At 40.7% G+C, this 16822-nt stretch overlaps 1 protein-coding gene across 1 annotated transcript; it reads left to right on the top strand.

The window, feature by feature from the left end:
- Positions 1–826: 826 nt before the first annotated feature.
- On the top strand, positions 827–15947 carry LOC109987131 (transketolase). Its single transcript, XM_020638118.3, has 14 exons — positions 827–1140; positions 2359–2476; positions 2908–3021; positions 3958–4055; positions 7625–7816; positions 8760–8878; positions 9969–10165; positions 10358–10522; positions 10655–10811; positions 11612–11742; positions 11977–12060; positions 12311–12404; positions 12526–12648; positions 14553–15947. The coding sequence occupies exons 1-14, from the start codon at positions 1034–1036 to the stop codon at positions 14738–14740; spliced, it is 1887 nt and encodes a 628-aa protein (XP_020493774.1). The 5' UTR covers positions 827–1033; the 3' UTR covers positions 14741–15947.
- The last annotated feature ends 875 nt before the right edge of the window (positions 15948–16822 follow it).

The raw sequence follows: 16822 nt of genomic DNA on the forward strand, positions 1-16822 counted from the left end.
ATGTAACCCTTAAATCATTTATTTGTAAAAATGGCTGTTTTTGATGACAGCAAGAGAAAAACGTAGTCTCTTAAAATAAATCTTTTAAACTGGGTCATACCAAACACAAAAGGCAAACACAGGTGGGTTTTCACTGCTGCCAATAATCAGGTCTATGATAATGTAATTAAAGTCACAATACTGGTTATTGTGACCCTTACTCCTGCACATCGAAAAGCTTTAGCCAGAAGTTGCAGTAGATTGTTTAAGAAAGCACTTGTATTTTTACAGTTTTCTTCATCCGGATGTGTCAGTCCGTCCGTCTATCCATCCATTCATCTCGTTAAGGAAATATAGCCTAATATTTAGAATACATTGATGAAAATAAAATATATGGAATTAACCTTCAATAAATAGCCTACATAATACATTTAAATTAAATGGCTAGAAGAGTCCATCTCGTGATACCCTCGTCATCAAGATGACAGAGGGGCTGTGACTTTGAAAGCAAGCAGAATGTGCTGCTGCTTGTGAGAAACAGCAGCCATAGCCTTTATTTAAGACTACATTCAGCCCTGCACGCAGACTTTTGTCTAACCTGCGATGTTTTTCTGTGCAGGCTTTTTCTACAGCTGAACTTTGTCTTCTCAAGTCCCCTTGACTTAGGCCGTCAGATTCAATTTCGATCTGTTGAGGTTGAACTTGAGTGCCTAAGTGTGTTTGAGCGTGCGCTAAAGTGCGTGCGGCCTTATCCCCGAGCCTTTCAACGATTGGCTGTGCTCATGCGTGACATGGAGTAGGTACCCATAGGCTTTCTTTTTTTTTTTTTTTAGCCCTACATTAGACATATTCCTAGACTTTGCTTGCAAACACGCCCCCCTCCCTCCCTCCATCGCCTCCTTCATCGTCATATCTAACACCACCGTCTTTTTAACCTCTGTCATCGTCAGTTGGCCACTCATCGTATTCATTCTCGGGGTTGCATACCTGGGACTTTTAACGCTTTAAACCATCAAACCGACTCGTGTTTGCTCGTCTTCGGTGCATCGGACAAATGGAGGACTATCATAAACCGGACCAGCAGACTGTGCAGGCGCTGAGGAACATCGCCAACCGGCTCCGGATCGAGTCCATTAAGGCGACAACTGCAGCGGGCAGTGGGTAAGAAGAGGAGGGGTGATGCCTAGGTGGATTTATTATGTAGATAGCCTAGTATTAAACAAAAAGGTGCTTTGTGTCCTTGGACTGTTGTTAAATTCATGTTGCGTTTACTGTCTCTGTAGAGGACAGAGTAAACAGATACAATGATATTTCCCGGAGGACTGAAACCAAAGCAGCGTTATATAACTGGACTACAGAATTATTATACTGTAGAAAATCAACGAGCCCGTCCGTAATGGTGTGTGCTTTAAAGGCAAGCTGAGACTGTATCAGGGGGAAACAGCAGTCAGTAGTGCCAACATGGGATTTATGCCCAATTTACGCGTTTTATAGAAATAAGTAATGTAGCCTAGGGTGCAAAGTTACATAAAGTACAGTAGGTGCCCGCGTTTAATATGTGAGAGGAATAACATTCTGTTTTACATTACTCATGCATGTTGAGCATGCAAATCAGCCCTTTCATCCCGTGAAAGATGTATTAAACATTTGTTGAATTAATATAATGAAGGTTGGGCATTGACTCCTGCCGCAGGTGCAAAAGTGTTTCACTCCCCTTTAACCCCTTGCGTACTCTCTGCTGCTGGGTTATGTCAGAGGCTGAGCTGAGGGTCTGTGCAGGATCCCTATGCATTCAGTGGTGCAGCTCGTTTGTGTCTTGGCAGGAAATTGGAATCGAGGAACACACGCAGGCCTACACGCTACTGCCGCACAACCGCACCTGCGTGCAGCTTGTTGCACATGTGGGGATAAGTTATTGGCGTAATGATGGTTAAAATACGGCCGAAAATTAAAATAGTAAAAGACTTGTATAAAGATCAAACGTACTGCAACCTTGTCCGGGACGGTATTAAAATCATCAAAATTAAAGTGACTGTCTCAATCCCCCAAAGCCAAAAAAACACACACCCAGGGTCTTATGAATTGGGGTGGCTGTGGCTCAGAGTCCTTCATCTCTCAACTGAAGTGATGAAGCTGGCATGAGTGGACTTCAGGGGTGACAAAGTGTTAGAAAAATCTACATTTGATTCCCACTTACTTCACCTTTATGTCATTTTCCTGACTGATTCATTACATTTGTGGGCTTTAGGTGTGCAGGTGGATTTGAGCCGAAGAAGCACATTTGAGTTTTTAATTGGATCTTTTTGTGTGTAACTCCTCTCTCTCTCTCTCTCTCTCTCTCTCTCTCTCTCTCTCTCTCTCTCTCTTTTCCCCTCTCAGTCACCCCACATCATGTTGCAGCGTGGCAGAGATCATGTCAGTGCTGTTCTTTCACTCCATGAAGTATAGACCTGAAGACCCCCGTAACCCCAGCAACGACCGCTTCATCCTCTCCAAGGTAATACCTGGTAGAACAACCAGATCAACTTGTGTTGCCCTGGTGCATGCACTGAGACAATGCACACAGGAAACAAGTTAATATCTATAGTCTGCTTACATTTCCTTTATTACATGTTTAAGATGCTATTTATCATTAGATGTGCACATGTTGCCAATTTCAAATCTCAGGCATTTCTTTGTCAAAACTAATGCCTAGATCGACATGTACATACTTGAAATTACATTTATATTTGAGTTGTGGAAAACTTAATTTAACAGGAGGGCTATGCTTCCAGAAGGGTATGCTTCTACCTAAAAAAATAATGATAATTGAGAGACACTAAACATGGTTTTATAGCTCACTAAAAATGATGACAATTTTATAGATTAGGATTTGTGTTCTGGCAAATCAGACATACAGTATTTGATCTGTCACCTCTGCTTCCTTAGGGTCATGCAGCTCCAGTGCTGTACGCTGTGTGGGCGGAGACAGGCTTCCTAAAGGAGAACGAGCTCCTCAACCTCCGCAAGATCGACTCCATCCTAGAGGGACACCCTGTGCCGGTGAGGTGACATTCAGGCCTGCAGAGGGTTCTGCATTCAATGCAGACAATGGTCTGCAAACATTAATATAAGGATTTTTTTTACATTGGTATCTTTATGATTTTACAGAAGTTCCATAGCTTTATCATTACTCTGAGATCATATTGCAAAGCTTTTGCAACGACCCGCATGTGGTTGCCCATCATGCTCCTCTTGCAAAGAGCTTGTGTAGACTGAGGGAAAACGTTCTGATATGAGAATTTCAAATCATAATGCCACATGACAAGGACAATGTATATCATCAGATGTAACCAAAAGGAAAATGTCGGTTTTATTATTTCTGATTGAAGAACTTTGAATATTTTTCACAATGAACTTCAAAAATACAGTTTATTTTATAAAGATTTTCAACCGTGCTTCTCAACCTGGAAATGAGACCACCAAAAGGGGTTTAATTGAAATGTCACTAAATGTCAAGAAGGTGAAAAGGACAAGATAATTATATATTTCTCCAAGACAAAAAGGGCTTCAAACTTTTCTGTAATATTTGCCCTGAACCCTTTCATATTTTGGATAAATAGAGCCATTTAAATCACACAGTTTGTAAAAGATTTCACTGTATGCATATTCTGTACAAAACGTGTCACAACAAAAACACACCCACACACACATAACAGTCAAATGGAATGCAGGCAGGGACAGAGTGACAAAGATGTTCCTGTGTGACACAGATGCTCTGTCCGCAGTGCCTTTCTGCTTTGCTGTATGAAGAGACTGTGTTCACATTAATACTGAAACACTGCTAGACACGTTATATCAGCCGTCCAGACAACATCAGTGTCATTGTTTTCTCCTACGTCCATCACCCACCATATTACAAACTGTCTGAATTTACAAACCTGACCTCTCCTAAAGTGTGTTGTTGGATGAAAGTTTTATTTTTGTGCTTGCTAACAGAAGCAGCAGTTTGTGGATGTCGCCACTGGATCTCTGGGTCAGGGGCTTGGAGCTGCCTGTGGAATGGCCTACACTGGGAAATACTTTGACAAGGCCAGGTAACAAACACAAACACACACAAATAAAGAAAACAACCTCCCTACAGAGTCTCAGCATATAAAATATGTTTAAAGGAGCACACCAGCCCAGTTTACCTTTATACATTATGTATGACAAAATATAAGCTGCAGTGTGTCATGCTGACATGGGACATTTTGGCCTGTAGCTTTGCATCACACAAGAACCAACATGCCTGGGCTTTGTCAGGTTATCATTAAGGGAAAGAAACTCGGGGAACCAGGAGAGCTGACCTCTGATCAGTTCTGCCCTTGGATGAGGATGTGTTATCTTCTGGGTAATCTGAGAACAGAAGTAGCACCAGAAAAGATGTCAATTTAAAAAAAAATAATACGCAGGTTGACATCTATTTCTTTTCTGCATAATGGTAAAATACACATTTGAATCACAAAATATGACCAGACCAGACCTTGGGCCTGTACAATGAAGCAGGTTTTTTTCGGTAAGCGAGGTAACTTAAGAGTTAACTCTGTTCAGTACTATGAAGGTGGATCACTTCTTAGAAAACTTAATTAATCCCCAGCAGGGGCTAGATCACCATGGTAACTCATGCTGAACACCTAACCTGCTCCAGAGCAAGTTATTTTCTGGATAAGTACTAAACCTGTATGAAACTCCGCCTACTGACCAATCAGATCTCTTCATTGTGGAGGTCTGTGAGCTGATAGTAACTGGGGAGTTAGAAGAGAGACCACTACTTTTTGTACCTATAAGATATTAAATCAAGTGTAGGCTACTTTGCTTTCAGTTATAAATTCACATTTATTTTTGACAAGCCTCACACCGCACAATACACCATCAGGGCTGCGGCCTTAATAAAGTGTCAGACTCCCAACATATTACAAAATAATTAATTCAAGGGAAGAAACGGGTTATATAAAGTATTAAGATTTATTATGCACTAACGATGATAAAGTGATAGGCTATTATAAACTTTAATTTACACATTCCCATTCAGTGATTGTTATTTGTGCAAGTTCTTCCTGCATTTGTTTGATGCAGCTGTGGGATTTTAATCTCAAGTACCAGTATGTATTTAACCTCATCATATTTTTTTTACATCAGAATAGTTTGCACTGAGTTTGTCAAATATGACGACCTGCTAACTGCAGAACAGTGAACGTGCTCATAGAAACTCTGGGTTTTCTTAACAGGTTGATAACTAGCTTAGTGTGACGGCTTAGTGAGATCTCTAAAGTCAGGGTCAGTGAAGCCAAGTAACCCAAAGATACCATGGGTATGTTTAACTCGCTTTAAGCCCAGATGTCATTTACTACTTAGCTGCCTGTTTGCAGGGTTGCAGATCAACCTATTAGTCCTTTTTCCTTTGGTCGTTACAAACCAGGAGGACGTGCATGGATCAACTATAGGCTTATAGAGAGGAAACAAACAAATGATGCCATAGTAACAGAGCCTATCTCTGAATTTCAAGGAGACATTTTTGAAACATTCTTTTTGCAGAAATGAAAGAAGGACAGTCTAAAAACAATGTTTTAGGCGTTACAGTTGCAGTGAAGCATGTGGTCAGGGCATGCGGCACTTGTATTCTGAGATGGCTGCCGTTGATATCTCTCACTCTGCCTTCTCTGTGCACTAGATTGTTTCTGCTCTAATAATCACACATGCAGTAGCACAGTTCATCCCTCCCTCACTCCCCTGACACAACCTTTCCCCCCATCATCTCTACAAAAGAAAATGGTAAAAAATCAGATGTTGTGCTTCTTCCCTGTGTGGTTTTTATACACGGTAAATTATATTGTGTACCAACAGTGTGTGATTGTGTATACTGTGTGTGATTCTGTATGAATGCACAAGTCATGTACATGTTTCGTCTGTGATACTCGAAGCAACTTGTCACGTTCATTTGCTGCAAAAAAACAGCTCAAGGCTCATTTGAAGCTGCATCACTGGATTCATAATTTGAGACTAACGCTGCTGAATCGCAACTTTATTTACCCCTCATAGAAGCACAAACACACAATCTACACCTCAGGTTCATATGGGGTTCAGCAAAATGCACCTGCAACTCTAATGGAATATAAATATATATATACTTTTTTAATGATCAAACTGTTGTAGGAATCCTTCAGACAGCCAAACAGACCCATCATCTCCTGTGTGGTTTAGTAAAATACAATACATGAATGCACCTGTCAAACTCACTTATCTGTAAGACGCAGTACGTTACACTGGTAATCGTTCATGCTTATGTGACTCTTCAGATGTAAAAATGTAAGTATGTATGAGACACATGCAGGGTTTTTACTCATAGTCATAGAGACAAATATCATAGATAGACCTCTGATACACCCCAATCCATTTGGTGCTCCCGCCCAGTTGACAAAGAAAGGAAAACATCCATACATGGAATATGAATAAACAAATCTTATTTCCTTTCTGTTTTCATGTTCATTTTTCAAACCTTCGCTCATCTGTTTTGTTTTGGACCATGAATGAAAGAAAATCCCCTTGTATTTAAATGTTTAATAATCTTGTCATTTATGAAATCAGTTTCAGAAACAATTACCTAAAGACCAAAAGACACACAGATCCAAAGCATCTTTTGAGAAACCATATCAACTCAAATCTGAACTGAGCACACAGGAAATAAATGAACTATGAGCTCAATATGATCGATCCCCCGCAATCATGAAACGATCGTTCACTGCTCAACAACCTGCCAACAATGTTCCCTTTGGTTGCATTGGTTCTGGGTCAACATGGAATTCCTTTACTGACTCTGGGGTCTCCAGCTCAGATTTAAAATCCTAACAGGGCGAGCTGGAGCCCAGTTCTCCCACAATAAACAAAAGAAAGTGAGAGAATGGGACAGAAGCGGGAAAGAAAGTGAGAGGCAGGTGTAAAAGCTGTGGAAATGCTGATATGTTCAAAAGTAGGTATTCAAAAATTGGTTTGAAAACATAGTCTACTAAAAATGAACAAAGGGGAAGAATATTTATTTTAGTATATTATGACCCTTCAGTTCATAATGACCCTTTGTTTTAATCTGTAATACTATTGAATTCAACTTGATTTGATTTAAGAGTTATTGTACAACTATGAGGCTCCTTCAAACATATGGTATCTTTTTTCCTTTCACGCTCAATTCTCAAATATCTTCCTCTTTCTCTCCATTCTCATTCTCCTCCTCACCTCTTGAAATATCTCTTTTTTCTGTCTTTTCCTCCCCTCTTCTTTCAGTTGTTCCTTCCTCTTTTTTCTGTGCTGGGTGTTTTTCTTTGTCCTTGGTTGGAATGTGGGGTGTAATTCTAGTGTCTCAGCCTATCTTCCAGCTTTAATGAGAATGTGTCTATTTGAGTGGAAAGCTGTCAGGAGTCATTATGCCATGGAAGCACTGAGCCTGGGTGGGCAGGGTAGCCAGGCATTGTGTGTTTTCTTGTTTCTGTTAGGTGTGAACGTCAGCTGTAACTTTGAGACTAATAGGAGTATTCAGAGGCTGGAATGATTTTCCAAGACTGAAAAAATGAAAAAGTATCTGTCTGATCTCTAAATCTACTTCCATCTTGATTTTTTATCTCTCTCCTTGTAGCTATCGAGTGTTCTGCTTGCTTGGGGATGGAGAGATGTCGGAGGGATCAGTGTGGGAAGCCATGGCCTTCGCTTCTTATTACCAGCTAGACAACCTGGTCGCCATCTTGGACATCAACCGTCTTGGTCAGAGTGATCCAGCGCCGCTCCAGCACCATGTGGAGAAGTACCAGCGACGCTGTGAGGCCTTTGGGTGAGTGGGAGGGAGGTCATTGTGTTAGTGTGTGCACAGGAGAGGGAAGGGTGGAATGAATTGTGACAATTCCTCCAGTTACTCCTTAAAGAATGAAGAGATTTAAGAATAATATCTCTCATTTACTGAATAAAAAATTAAAACATTAGTGGTTATAATGATAATGTTACAGTTTTATTTAGCACAGGGATTACCAAACTTCATTTTCAGAAAGTAGGAAGTTGGATAACGAGTAGACCTGGATGAGGTACTAAGAGGCTGTTTTTGATGCTGTTTTGTAGGCAGGAAATAGGATTTTAAATTGTATGTGATTTGCTACTGAGAGTGAGTGAAATGAAAATGAACTGTGGAATGGTGTGCTATTTAAGGCTGGCTGAAGACCTGCGTTAGGGATCATCTGAGAGTTTAATGTTCATGCAGCAAGGCCTAGCCGTAGGGAGTTACCAGTTATTACCAGAACCTGCACACCAGGAGTTGTGTTGTATGCTCAGACAGGAGCAATTCTGACAAACCTGTTCCCCTCATAAATTGTGAGTGATTTGTCGCATTCACTATTGTATGTATTTAGTTTCAAACTGGTTGCTTTAAAAAAAGAAACATTAAGAACATTATAAACCCCCAAAAGTCAAAGTAAAGGAGTTACCTGATCCTCAGTACTGAACATCTTTTGAAACTGATGACAAAGATAGAAGTTTATGTCAGGTTGTGTAAATGTTGATCAATGTTGGTCAAATTAAACCTGCTGCATGTCGTCATCCCACGATACAACACTTGCAGTCTTGTATGAGCTAAGATGCTAATATTTGACTATGATATGCTCCAGTGCCATCACAAGTAGGGTGAATGATGGTATGATCTAAGTTCTATTCATTCAGGGACCCAGACCTTATAGCAACCTGTATGACTGTATTAAGATACTGTTGGATCTGCTTTGTTTTCCCAGCTGGCATGCCATCATTGTGGACGGCCACAGTGTTGAAGAGCTGTGTAAGGTGCTGAGTCAGCCCTGCCATCAGCCACTTGCCATCATCGCCAAGACTATCAAGGGCAAGGGTATCCCAGGTAATAATCCCTGAAACACACAGTGATACACAGTATGTGAGGTACGGTTGTATCTTGTAGTGTCTTACTTTTTTTTCTCATAAATATCTCCATAGTGTATTATCTCCAATCATTATTTTGCTTCAAGGTGTCTCTCTTTCAGTTTGGAATATCAAATTCCAAGTCATGAGAGAAATGCCAAGCTGAAAATTTCAAATATTAAATTACACACCATGTTTACTAGCAGTGATATTTTTCTTATATTTCTGACCAGCCAGAAAAAAACTTTTTTAATTATGGCAAGGTAAAATGGTGGAAACTGACTGGGAATAATGTGGCCCAACATCAGTGCAAAGGGCCCTAACTCCCCCCCTAATCCAGGCAGCGCTTCAGTGATTTGACAGCCGCAGTTTAGTAATCCCTTATTATGTGCAGGATACACTCACAGCAATGGCCCATTGTGTTTGTGTTGACTTTACAGTAAAGCGGAGTGTGCATGACCACGTGTTCGTGCGAGAGAAAGAGACCCAAAGAAAGCTAAAACAGACAGTTGTTATAACAGTGTGTGTCTCAGAGAGCAGGAGGTCTTTGTATATATAGGATTGTGTGAAAACACGTGTGTTGGTACAAGTCTGTGGCCTCTTTATCTGACCTTTTAACCTTCGACATACCATATAGTGATCCACTGAACTGGACTGTTATTAACATATAGTGCCACAGCTGGCCATGGTTTATTTAAGTTGTTACGAGGAATTTGGTTCTTAAGAGCACATGTACCTAGAACCATATGAGAGCGTATATTCTATATGTTTGTAGGCGAGTCTAATTCCTCAAATACCACAAACATTGAATTTATTGGTTAATGTCAACTCAAGCTGCTTTGACTTGAATCTGTAATGTAACATTTTAAGAAATGTGCAATTTATGCAGCAACTCTTTTAAAATAAAAGCATTGCCTTTATTTTGTGTGTGTGCGTGTGTGTGTGTGTGTGTGTGTGTGTGTGTGTGTGTGTGTGTGTGTGTGTGTGTGTGTGTGTGTGTGTGTGTGTGTGTGTGTGTGTGTGTGTGTGTGTGTGTGTGTGTGTGTGTGTGTGTGTGTGTGTGTGTTCAGCGGCTGAGGATAAGATGGGCTGGCATGGTAAACCCCTGCCCAAAGACATGGCTGACAGTGTGATCAAGGAGCTGCAAAACCGCATCATCACATGCAACAAGCGTCTCCATCCTGCTCCTCCAATCGAGGACGCGTCACCTATCAACCTCCGCAACATCCGCATGTCGAGTGCACCAAACTACAAACCTGGAGACAAGGTACACTAACTTACAGGTCTATGTCAAAAATAATTTTCTATGCTGATGATATCAACTCATGAATTATTAGCCTAAGCAAATTCATTCTCACTAGATAGAAAACAATACATCTTCCAGCAAGCAGTGTAGCCACAAAAAAGATTTGATAATAATTTGTCTGCATTGGTTGTCTGTTTGTTTCTGTGTAACCAGATTGCTACAAGAAAGGCATATGGTATGGCCCTGGCCAAGCTAGGCCGTTACAACGAGCATGTGGTGGCTCTGGATGGAGATACCAAGAACTCCACCTTTTGTGAGCTCTTTAAGAATGAACACCCCAACAATTACGTGGAGTGCTACATTGCTGAACAAAACATGGTAAGACAGAGATATTGGTTCTCCAATAAAACAAATGTTTTAAACAAGTGCCAAACCTATGTGGACATGTACGAAGGTTGTATGTGAAGTGCACCTCTTTTCTCCTCATGTTCTCATTTCTTGCTCCTACAGGTGAGCGTGGCAATAGGTTGTGCTGTGCGAGACCGCAATGTGGTGTTTGCCAGCACCTTTGCCACCTTCTTCAGCCGAGCCTACGACCAGCTCCGCATGGCTGCCATCTCTGAGAGCAACATCAACCTCTGTGGCTCACACTGTGGTGTCTCTATTGGTGAGTTCCTTCCTCTGGATGCGCAATTCATGCCCTGAATGAACTTTCATTTGAACGTTCAGTGGTCTTTTATTTCTCCGGACTATTTTCTCTCTTATAGGTACAATTGTTATACAGTTCTTTACATTAGAAGTGGCATGGTTTTTAATTAGATTTTGTTAGCATACAGCTGCTGTTGCAAGCTGTGCTCTGATGTTTGATGTAGCTTTGATGTAACCAGCTTATCATTTTTCCAAACTCAATGTTCAAGTGATAGACTTTGCAGGTCAACACAATTCAACCAGTTGTGACCTCAGTAAAATAAATGAATTTTTACACACCTATTCTCTCACTTCCTTTCAGTTTGTTAAATTTACGTTTTTACAATGTTTCAGCTTACTGACAGAAAATCATGTGAACAATGCTGAACGACCTGTCTTGGGAAGATATTTCATTCTGTTGTTAATTCTTTAATTTCCCTTGCAATGGACTGAAGGTCTCCTCAGCATTTCTTGATTTTTATTTCCCTTTTTTCCCTCTCCATCTTCTCACCTCACCTGTCGTATGTATGTCCACACTCCTGTCCTGGTATCAGCACTTTTCCTCCTCTCCTCCTTCCCTCTCTGTACCTCTGTGGAGGTGAGGACAGAGCGGCCTGATTATTCTTAACCTCCTCCTCCCCATTCTCCTTATCCTCCACCTCTTCAGGTATATTGCATGCCCCCCTTTTCATAATGATTGCATGCCAGTCTGCCAGTATTAGTTTCAGTCAACAGCAAACATGATTCTAACTGTACCTGACGTTTTGTGTGTTCATTAAGGTGAGGATGGACCCTCTCAGATGGGTCTAGAGGATCTGGCCATGTTTAGAGCCATTCCCACGGCAACCATCTTCTACCCTAGTGATGGTGTCTCCACTGAGAAAGCTGTGGAGCTTGCCGCCAATACAAAGGTACCCTAAATCATCTTAAATCAAAAAAAAGGATGAAATATCTAAATGTTGAAAGCAGAACTGAAAGCTCTATCATTTTCAATCAAGCAAACATTATTAGTGTAGCACTTTTCATACGATGTATGTAGCACAAAGTGCTTTACATAACAACAGTTTGAGATGTATAGGAGTTTATTTTCCTCTGTTTTCCTCAGAAACTATAGACCCATTGAAGTTTATTTTGTCTTTTTTAAGGGTCTGTGTTTCATCCGAACAAGCCGCCCAGAGAACAACATCATCTACAACTGCAATGAGGACTTCCATGTTGGTCAGGCTAAGGTTTGTTAAAGTCACCCTCCTCTGTCGTAGCACAGCACAACCTTTTACATTCAAGAGCTGTGATAAGTAGAAAGTGCAGATGATGTTCATGACACCACACCTTGTCAATATACTCTTCCAACTCTTTCAACCTTTTTTGTCTTTTAGTCCCACATTGTCATTATGATATCCTTACAGACTTGCTTGACTGCACTGTGTCTGTGTTTCCTTTGGGGGTCTATATACAAATATATTTTCCCTTCTCACTCAGGTTGTGTCTAAAACCAATGACGACCATGTGACAGTGATCGGAGCAGGAGTGACCCTCCACGAGGCCCTCGCTGCTGCTGAACAGCTGAAGAAAGGTACGAAGAAGAACAAAACCAAACCAAACAACCAATGTCAGCAGCATGCAAGTGAACAAAGTGTGATATGAATCAGTTAAGACTGAGGTACATCCTCCACCTTCCTCTCTCCTCCCTTTAGAAAGAATTAACATCCGTGTGATTGATCCTTTCACCATCAAACCCTTGGACTCCAAGACCATCATTGCCAATGCCCGAGCCACCAGAGGACGCATCATCACAGTGGAGGATCATTACTATGAAGGTAAGGAGTCTGGAATCCCAAAAACCTCACAGAAAAAAACATTTTCATAGGCGGGCAAGAATTCCTACTGCTGGGGCGCGCTGGTGGTGCAGTGGTTAGGGCGCGCGTCCCATGTATTGAGACTCTCGTCTCGAGTGGTAGGCCCGGGTTCCACCCGTGGCCTCTTTCCGCATGTCATTCCCCGCTCTCTCTCCCTGGTTTCCAACTCTATCCACTGTCCTATCTCTGCATTAAAGGCACGAAAAGCCCAAAAAATAAATCTTAAAAAAAAAAGAATTCCTACTGCTGCACATCACAGAGAATTTGCCAAATCAATTCCCATCTATATGTTTTAAATGGCGGCATTTTGACCCAGCCACAAAGATAATACAGGATTTCATCCTGGCGGCAGTGTAAGGGAAAGGATTCTCCATTAGATATAAATGTAAACGTCACTGAATCGAGTTGCTCCAAGGACTTTGCTGTTTTTAGTGGTTGAAATAGCATCCTGTGTGTTATGTAGGGGTAGCAAGTGCCTAAAACTTGTAGTTCATCTAAAGATCTCTGTTTTTCTGTGGTTGTCGGCTGATGTAAACATGTGTTATTTGAAGAGGGGAAAAATAAATAAGCCTGTGCTGCAGCTCCACAGAGTGTTCAATGTTGGCCGCCACTTTCTTTAGATCTTTTTTTTTTTTGCCCTCCAGGCCTCCGGGAGAGTCATGTGACTGAAAACTAAGAATCAGTGATTTTTTCATAAATTGTTCTAATCAAGCAATCATTGCTCAATGCATTTCAAAATCCAGGGTTCAACTCTGGCCTGTCACATATCTTATAAATCTTTGAACTACAGGCTCTTCAGAAAGTAATTTTGAACAAAACAAAATTTAACATATTTTTTACTTTATTTTAGAAACCCAGAGAGGCCACATCCATGAATGTATGATAATACTGGTTTGGTTTAGACAGCCCTATTGAAAGATTAAATATCATCAATAATTGTCAGGATTTCACAGCCACATAAAGTAATCACCAATCCTAAAAAGAGCCATTTCAATTCTCATAGCTCTGCCTGCACATACTGTACAAGTTCCGAGGAGGCTGGAGGTAGAAGGCGACCGAAGTGTAAGGATAATACTGTACATGTCTGTGAATCAGGATGAGGGTTAAGAGTTTGAAGGGATTACTATTCACCACCCGCAAAACAAAAAGGTGAACTGGATCAAATCAGAATATGGAGAGCCAAAAGAAGGGGGAGGGAAGAGGAAGGAGAAGCTGGGAGAGCTTGTCAGTGTCTCTTTATTTCAGCTCTGACCTTAGGGCTCACGCTGACCTACATACAGCATGTGCATGGCCAAAATATGTTTCCAAAATGTTTCCTTCTCTCTCCTCTTACCTCTCCCTTTGTCATTGTGTTTGTTAGACTACTTGCAAATAAACATGTACACTCTTTGCATGACTTGATGTATCCATAACATGTGGACACTGCAAACTGCAGGTATAAAGCAAAAGCATTGCACGTCCACCTGACCTCATTATTTTGAGATTTTTGGTTTTTGGAAAGAAAATAAAGGAAATAAAAGCTGAAGGGAAAATATTGTCACGGTGTATCCAGTTGCAGGTCAGCCAGTGGCTTTATCCCACAAACTGCAGAGGAGGTTGTGAGGGGGCCATTGAAGAAGTGTCAAAATTTGAGTTGAAATTGAGATTTAAAAGTGTGAAAGGGAAATAGAACAGGAGTGAGTCCAGTCAGTCTACATCACATTGCAGAGCCCTCCTCGTGATTTGAAGAGGTTTACTTTTAGAGAAACTGGAAAGAAGGAAGTGTTAAAGATAAAATAACAAATGAAAATGAATTTGAAAATTAGGGGAGAGAAACATGTTTAGCTGAGGATGAACTGACTTCTCTGTGTTGTGATTTTTCTCAGGTGGTTTAGGAGAGGCAGTGTGCTCGGCAGTAGTGAATGAGAATGGCTTCAACGTCCAACGTTTGGCAGTTTCCCATGTGCCGCGCAGTGGGAAGCCCCAGGAGCTTCTCAGGATCTTTGGCATCGACCGTGATGCCATCGCTCAGGCTGTTCGTAAGATGCTTAGTAGCTCTGCCAATGCCAAGTAAAAAAGATGGCAGCATGAGTAGCAGTGGAAGCAACATGGTAAATAACTCTTTGGTGAACTGATGATCACCAGAGAGAGAGAAAAAACAAAAAACAACCAACACAGACAAAGAGGAAGCACTTCTAGCCCAGTCACGCTCTCCTCCTCATAAGTATGGGAAACATTACTGTTATGACCTGGGTCATATTTGTGTTTTATTCTTGTTTATCGTGCAGCTCTGTCTCCTCCCCTGTAGTGTGTGGGTGTGCAGATCCAAGATTGTGTCTGTACCTGTGTGGATCTGCTACTGCGGCTCGTTTGAGGGGCTCAAACAGAATTGCTGCGACCGGATTAGTCAAAACACAACATCACAGCTTTTAAATCTCAGCCTGCTCTCTCCTTCACCAGCCACTTCCAACAAAGCCAGAATAAGACTTGAATCTTAAGCTCATTTGTAATTGTTTTTGGCCTGATTTGGCTGATTATGTTAATTAGAAATTAAGTTTAGGTTTTGATACATAGACTGTTAGTTTGTAAAGTTAGAGCCGCACAGCAGTTAGTAGGAGGAGGTAGCTCTTTTAAGTTTACTTCTTTTTCTCTGTTTTTTTTGTTTAGGAGATGAGGTTAAAAAAATAATTTGTTAATGAGTTTATTTCCTTGGTTGAGAAAGATCAGGGCTTGTTTAGTTCACTTTTTGGTTGTTTTGGTGACTGCTCTGCTGAAACTGATAAAACTGCTGTGTTCAATCTGAATCTGTGCTACTGGCTTTCTTGGGCGTGGGATGAGTTGGGGTTACCTGTTTTGTTTAGGTTCCCCTAAACCGGTCGCATTGCATTACTTAATTTTACTAAAATAAAATGATAATGTGATTTTTTTTTTCATTAACTGTTGTTAACGTGGTTTTGAGACCCCAGTGTTTTACCCCACCAATTTGTGAGTTTAGTAAACACACCCCTCTCATTCAAACATGAAACACATACAAATGCACACAAACACACTAACCCCTTTCTACCTCCAAGTTCTGGGACTGATGTAGTGTTTCGGTAAAAGCGGCGAATGTTGTATGGAGTAAACTGAAGTTTTTTCATATTTGGTGGATCGCCTATCAATTCTGTGCAGCACTGTCAATGTATTATCTGTTACTCAGTACAACTTTGTAAACTCTGTTTTCAAACCATTTGGCCCAAATGGGACTGCTTTACACAATTAAAGGGATGATTGCTTCACAATACCTGCGTCTGAGCTCTTTCTGCTGGGTTGCACAAAATAGGAGTTAATTGTCACAGTGAAAATTGTTTAAAATACAGCTTTCATTATTTTGATATTGTGTAATTTGCTGTCATCATTGGAATAGTAATTTTCATGGTTTGATATTTAATGCTAAATTGCTAAAATTGCGAAAATGCTAATCTAATGACACTTCGTGTAACAAGCTTTTCTATATTTTATTATTTTTTATATCATTTACAGAGATCCAACCAAATCCACCATGAGAGGGAAAATGGTAAAGGTAGTATGGACAACTCTTTTAAGGTATATATGCGACTTTCCATCCAGTAGATGTCGCACTTTTGCATCAGACATGGACTAAAAAATACTTCCTTGTACACTGAAGCAATTATTATGTCTTTAAGAACAGACACCTCAAGGACAACAAGACTCATTGGTGGACAAAATGCCTCCATTGTTTTTGGTTGTCAGAAAGAGGCAGTGGGGGGGGGGGTGAGTTTTTTTTAAATACACAAAAAACAGATTAACAAACAGAAGATAACTCTTGTTGCATTCTTATAAAGTTTGAGGAGAGGACTTAAAAGAGGTTTATGAGGCCGCCTGTCTGCTTGTGTTGATGATGTTTCAGATGGTTAAAAGGGAACTAAAAGCTTCATAAGATAAGATAGTACCTGACTATTTAGAGCTTTATCTGTGAGAAATCTATTTCAGAATTTAACAGGAGTAAAAGTGGAGAATTACATACTACTGCAGCAGCAGCAGCTTTTTGGACCAACTGGAAAGTCTTTTGAGACTTATTTAGGAAGACTCATAATCCAGTTTAGAAGTAACAATGCGTATGGGGACAGGAAATGTGTACATTTATTTTAATATT

This window comes from Labrus bergylta, chromosome 12 (assembly GCF_963930695.1).
Source record: "Labrus bergylta chromosome 12, fLabBer1.1, whole genome shotgun sequence".
NCBI lineage: Eukaryota > Metazoa > Chordata > Actinopteri > Labriformes > Labridae > Labrus > Labrus bergylta.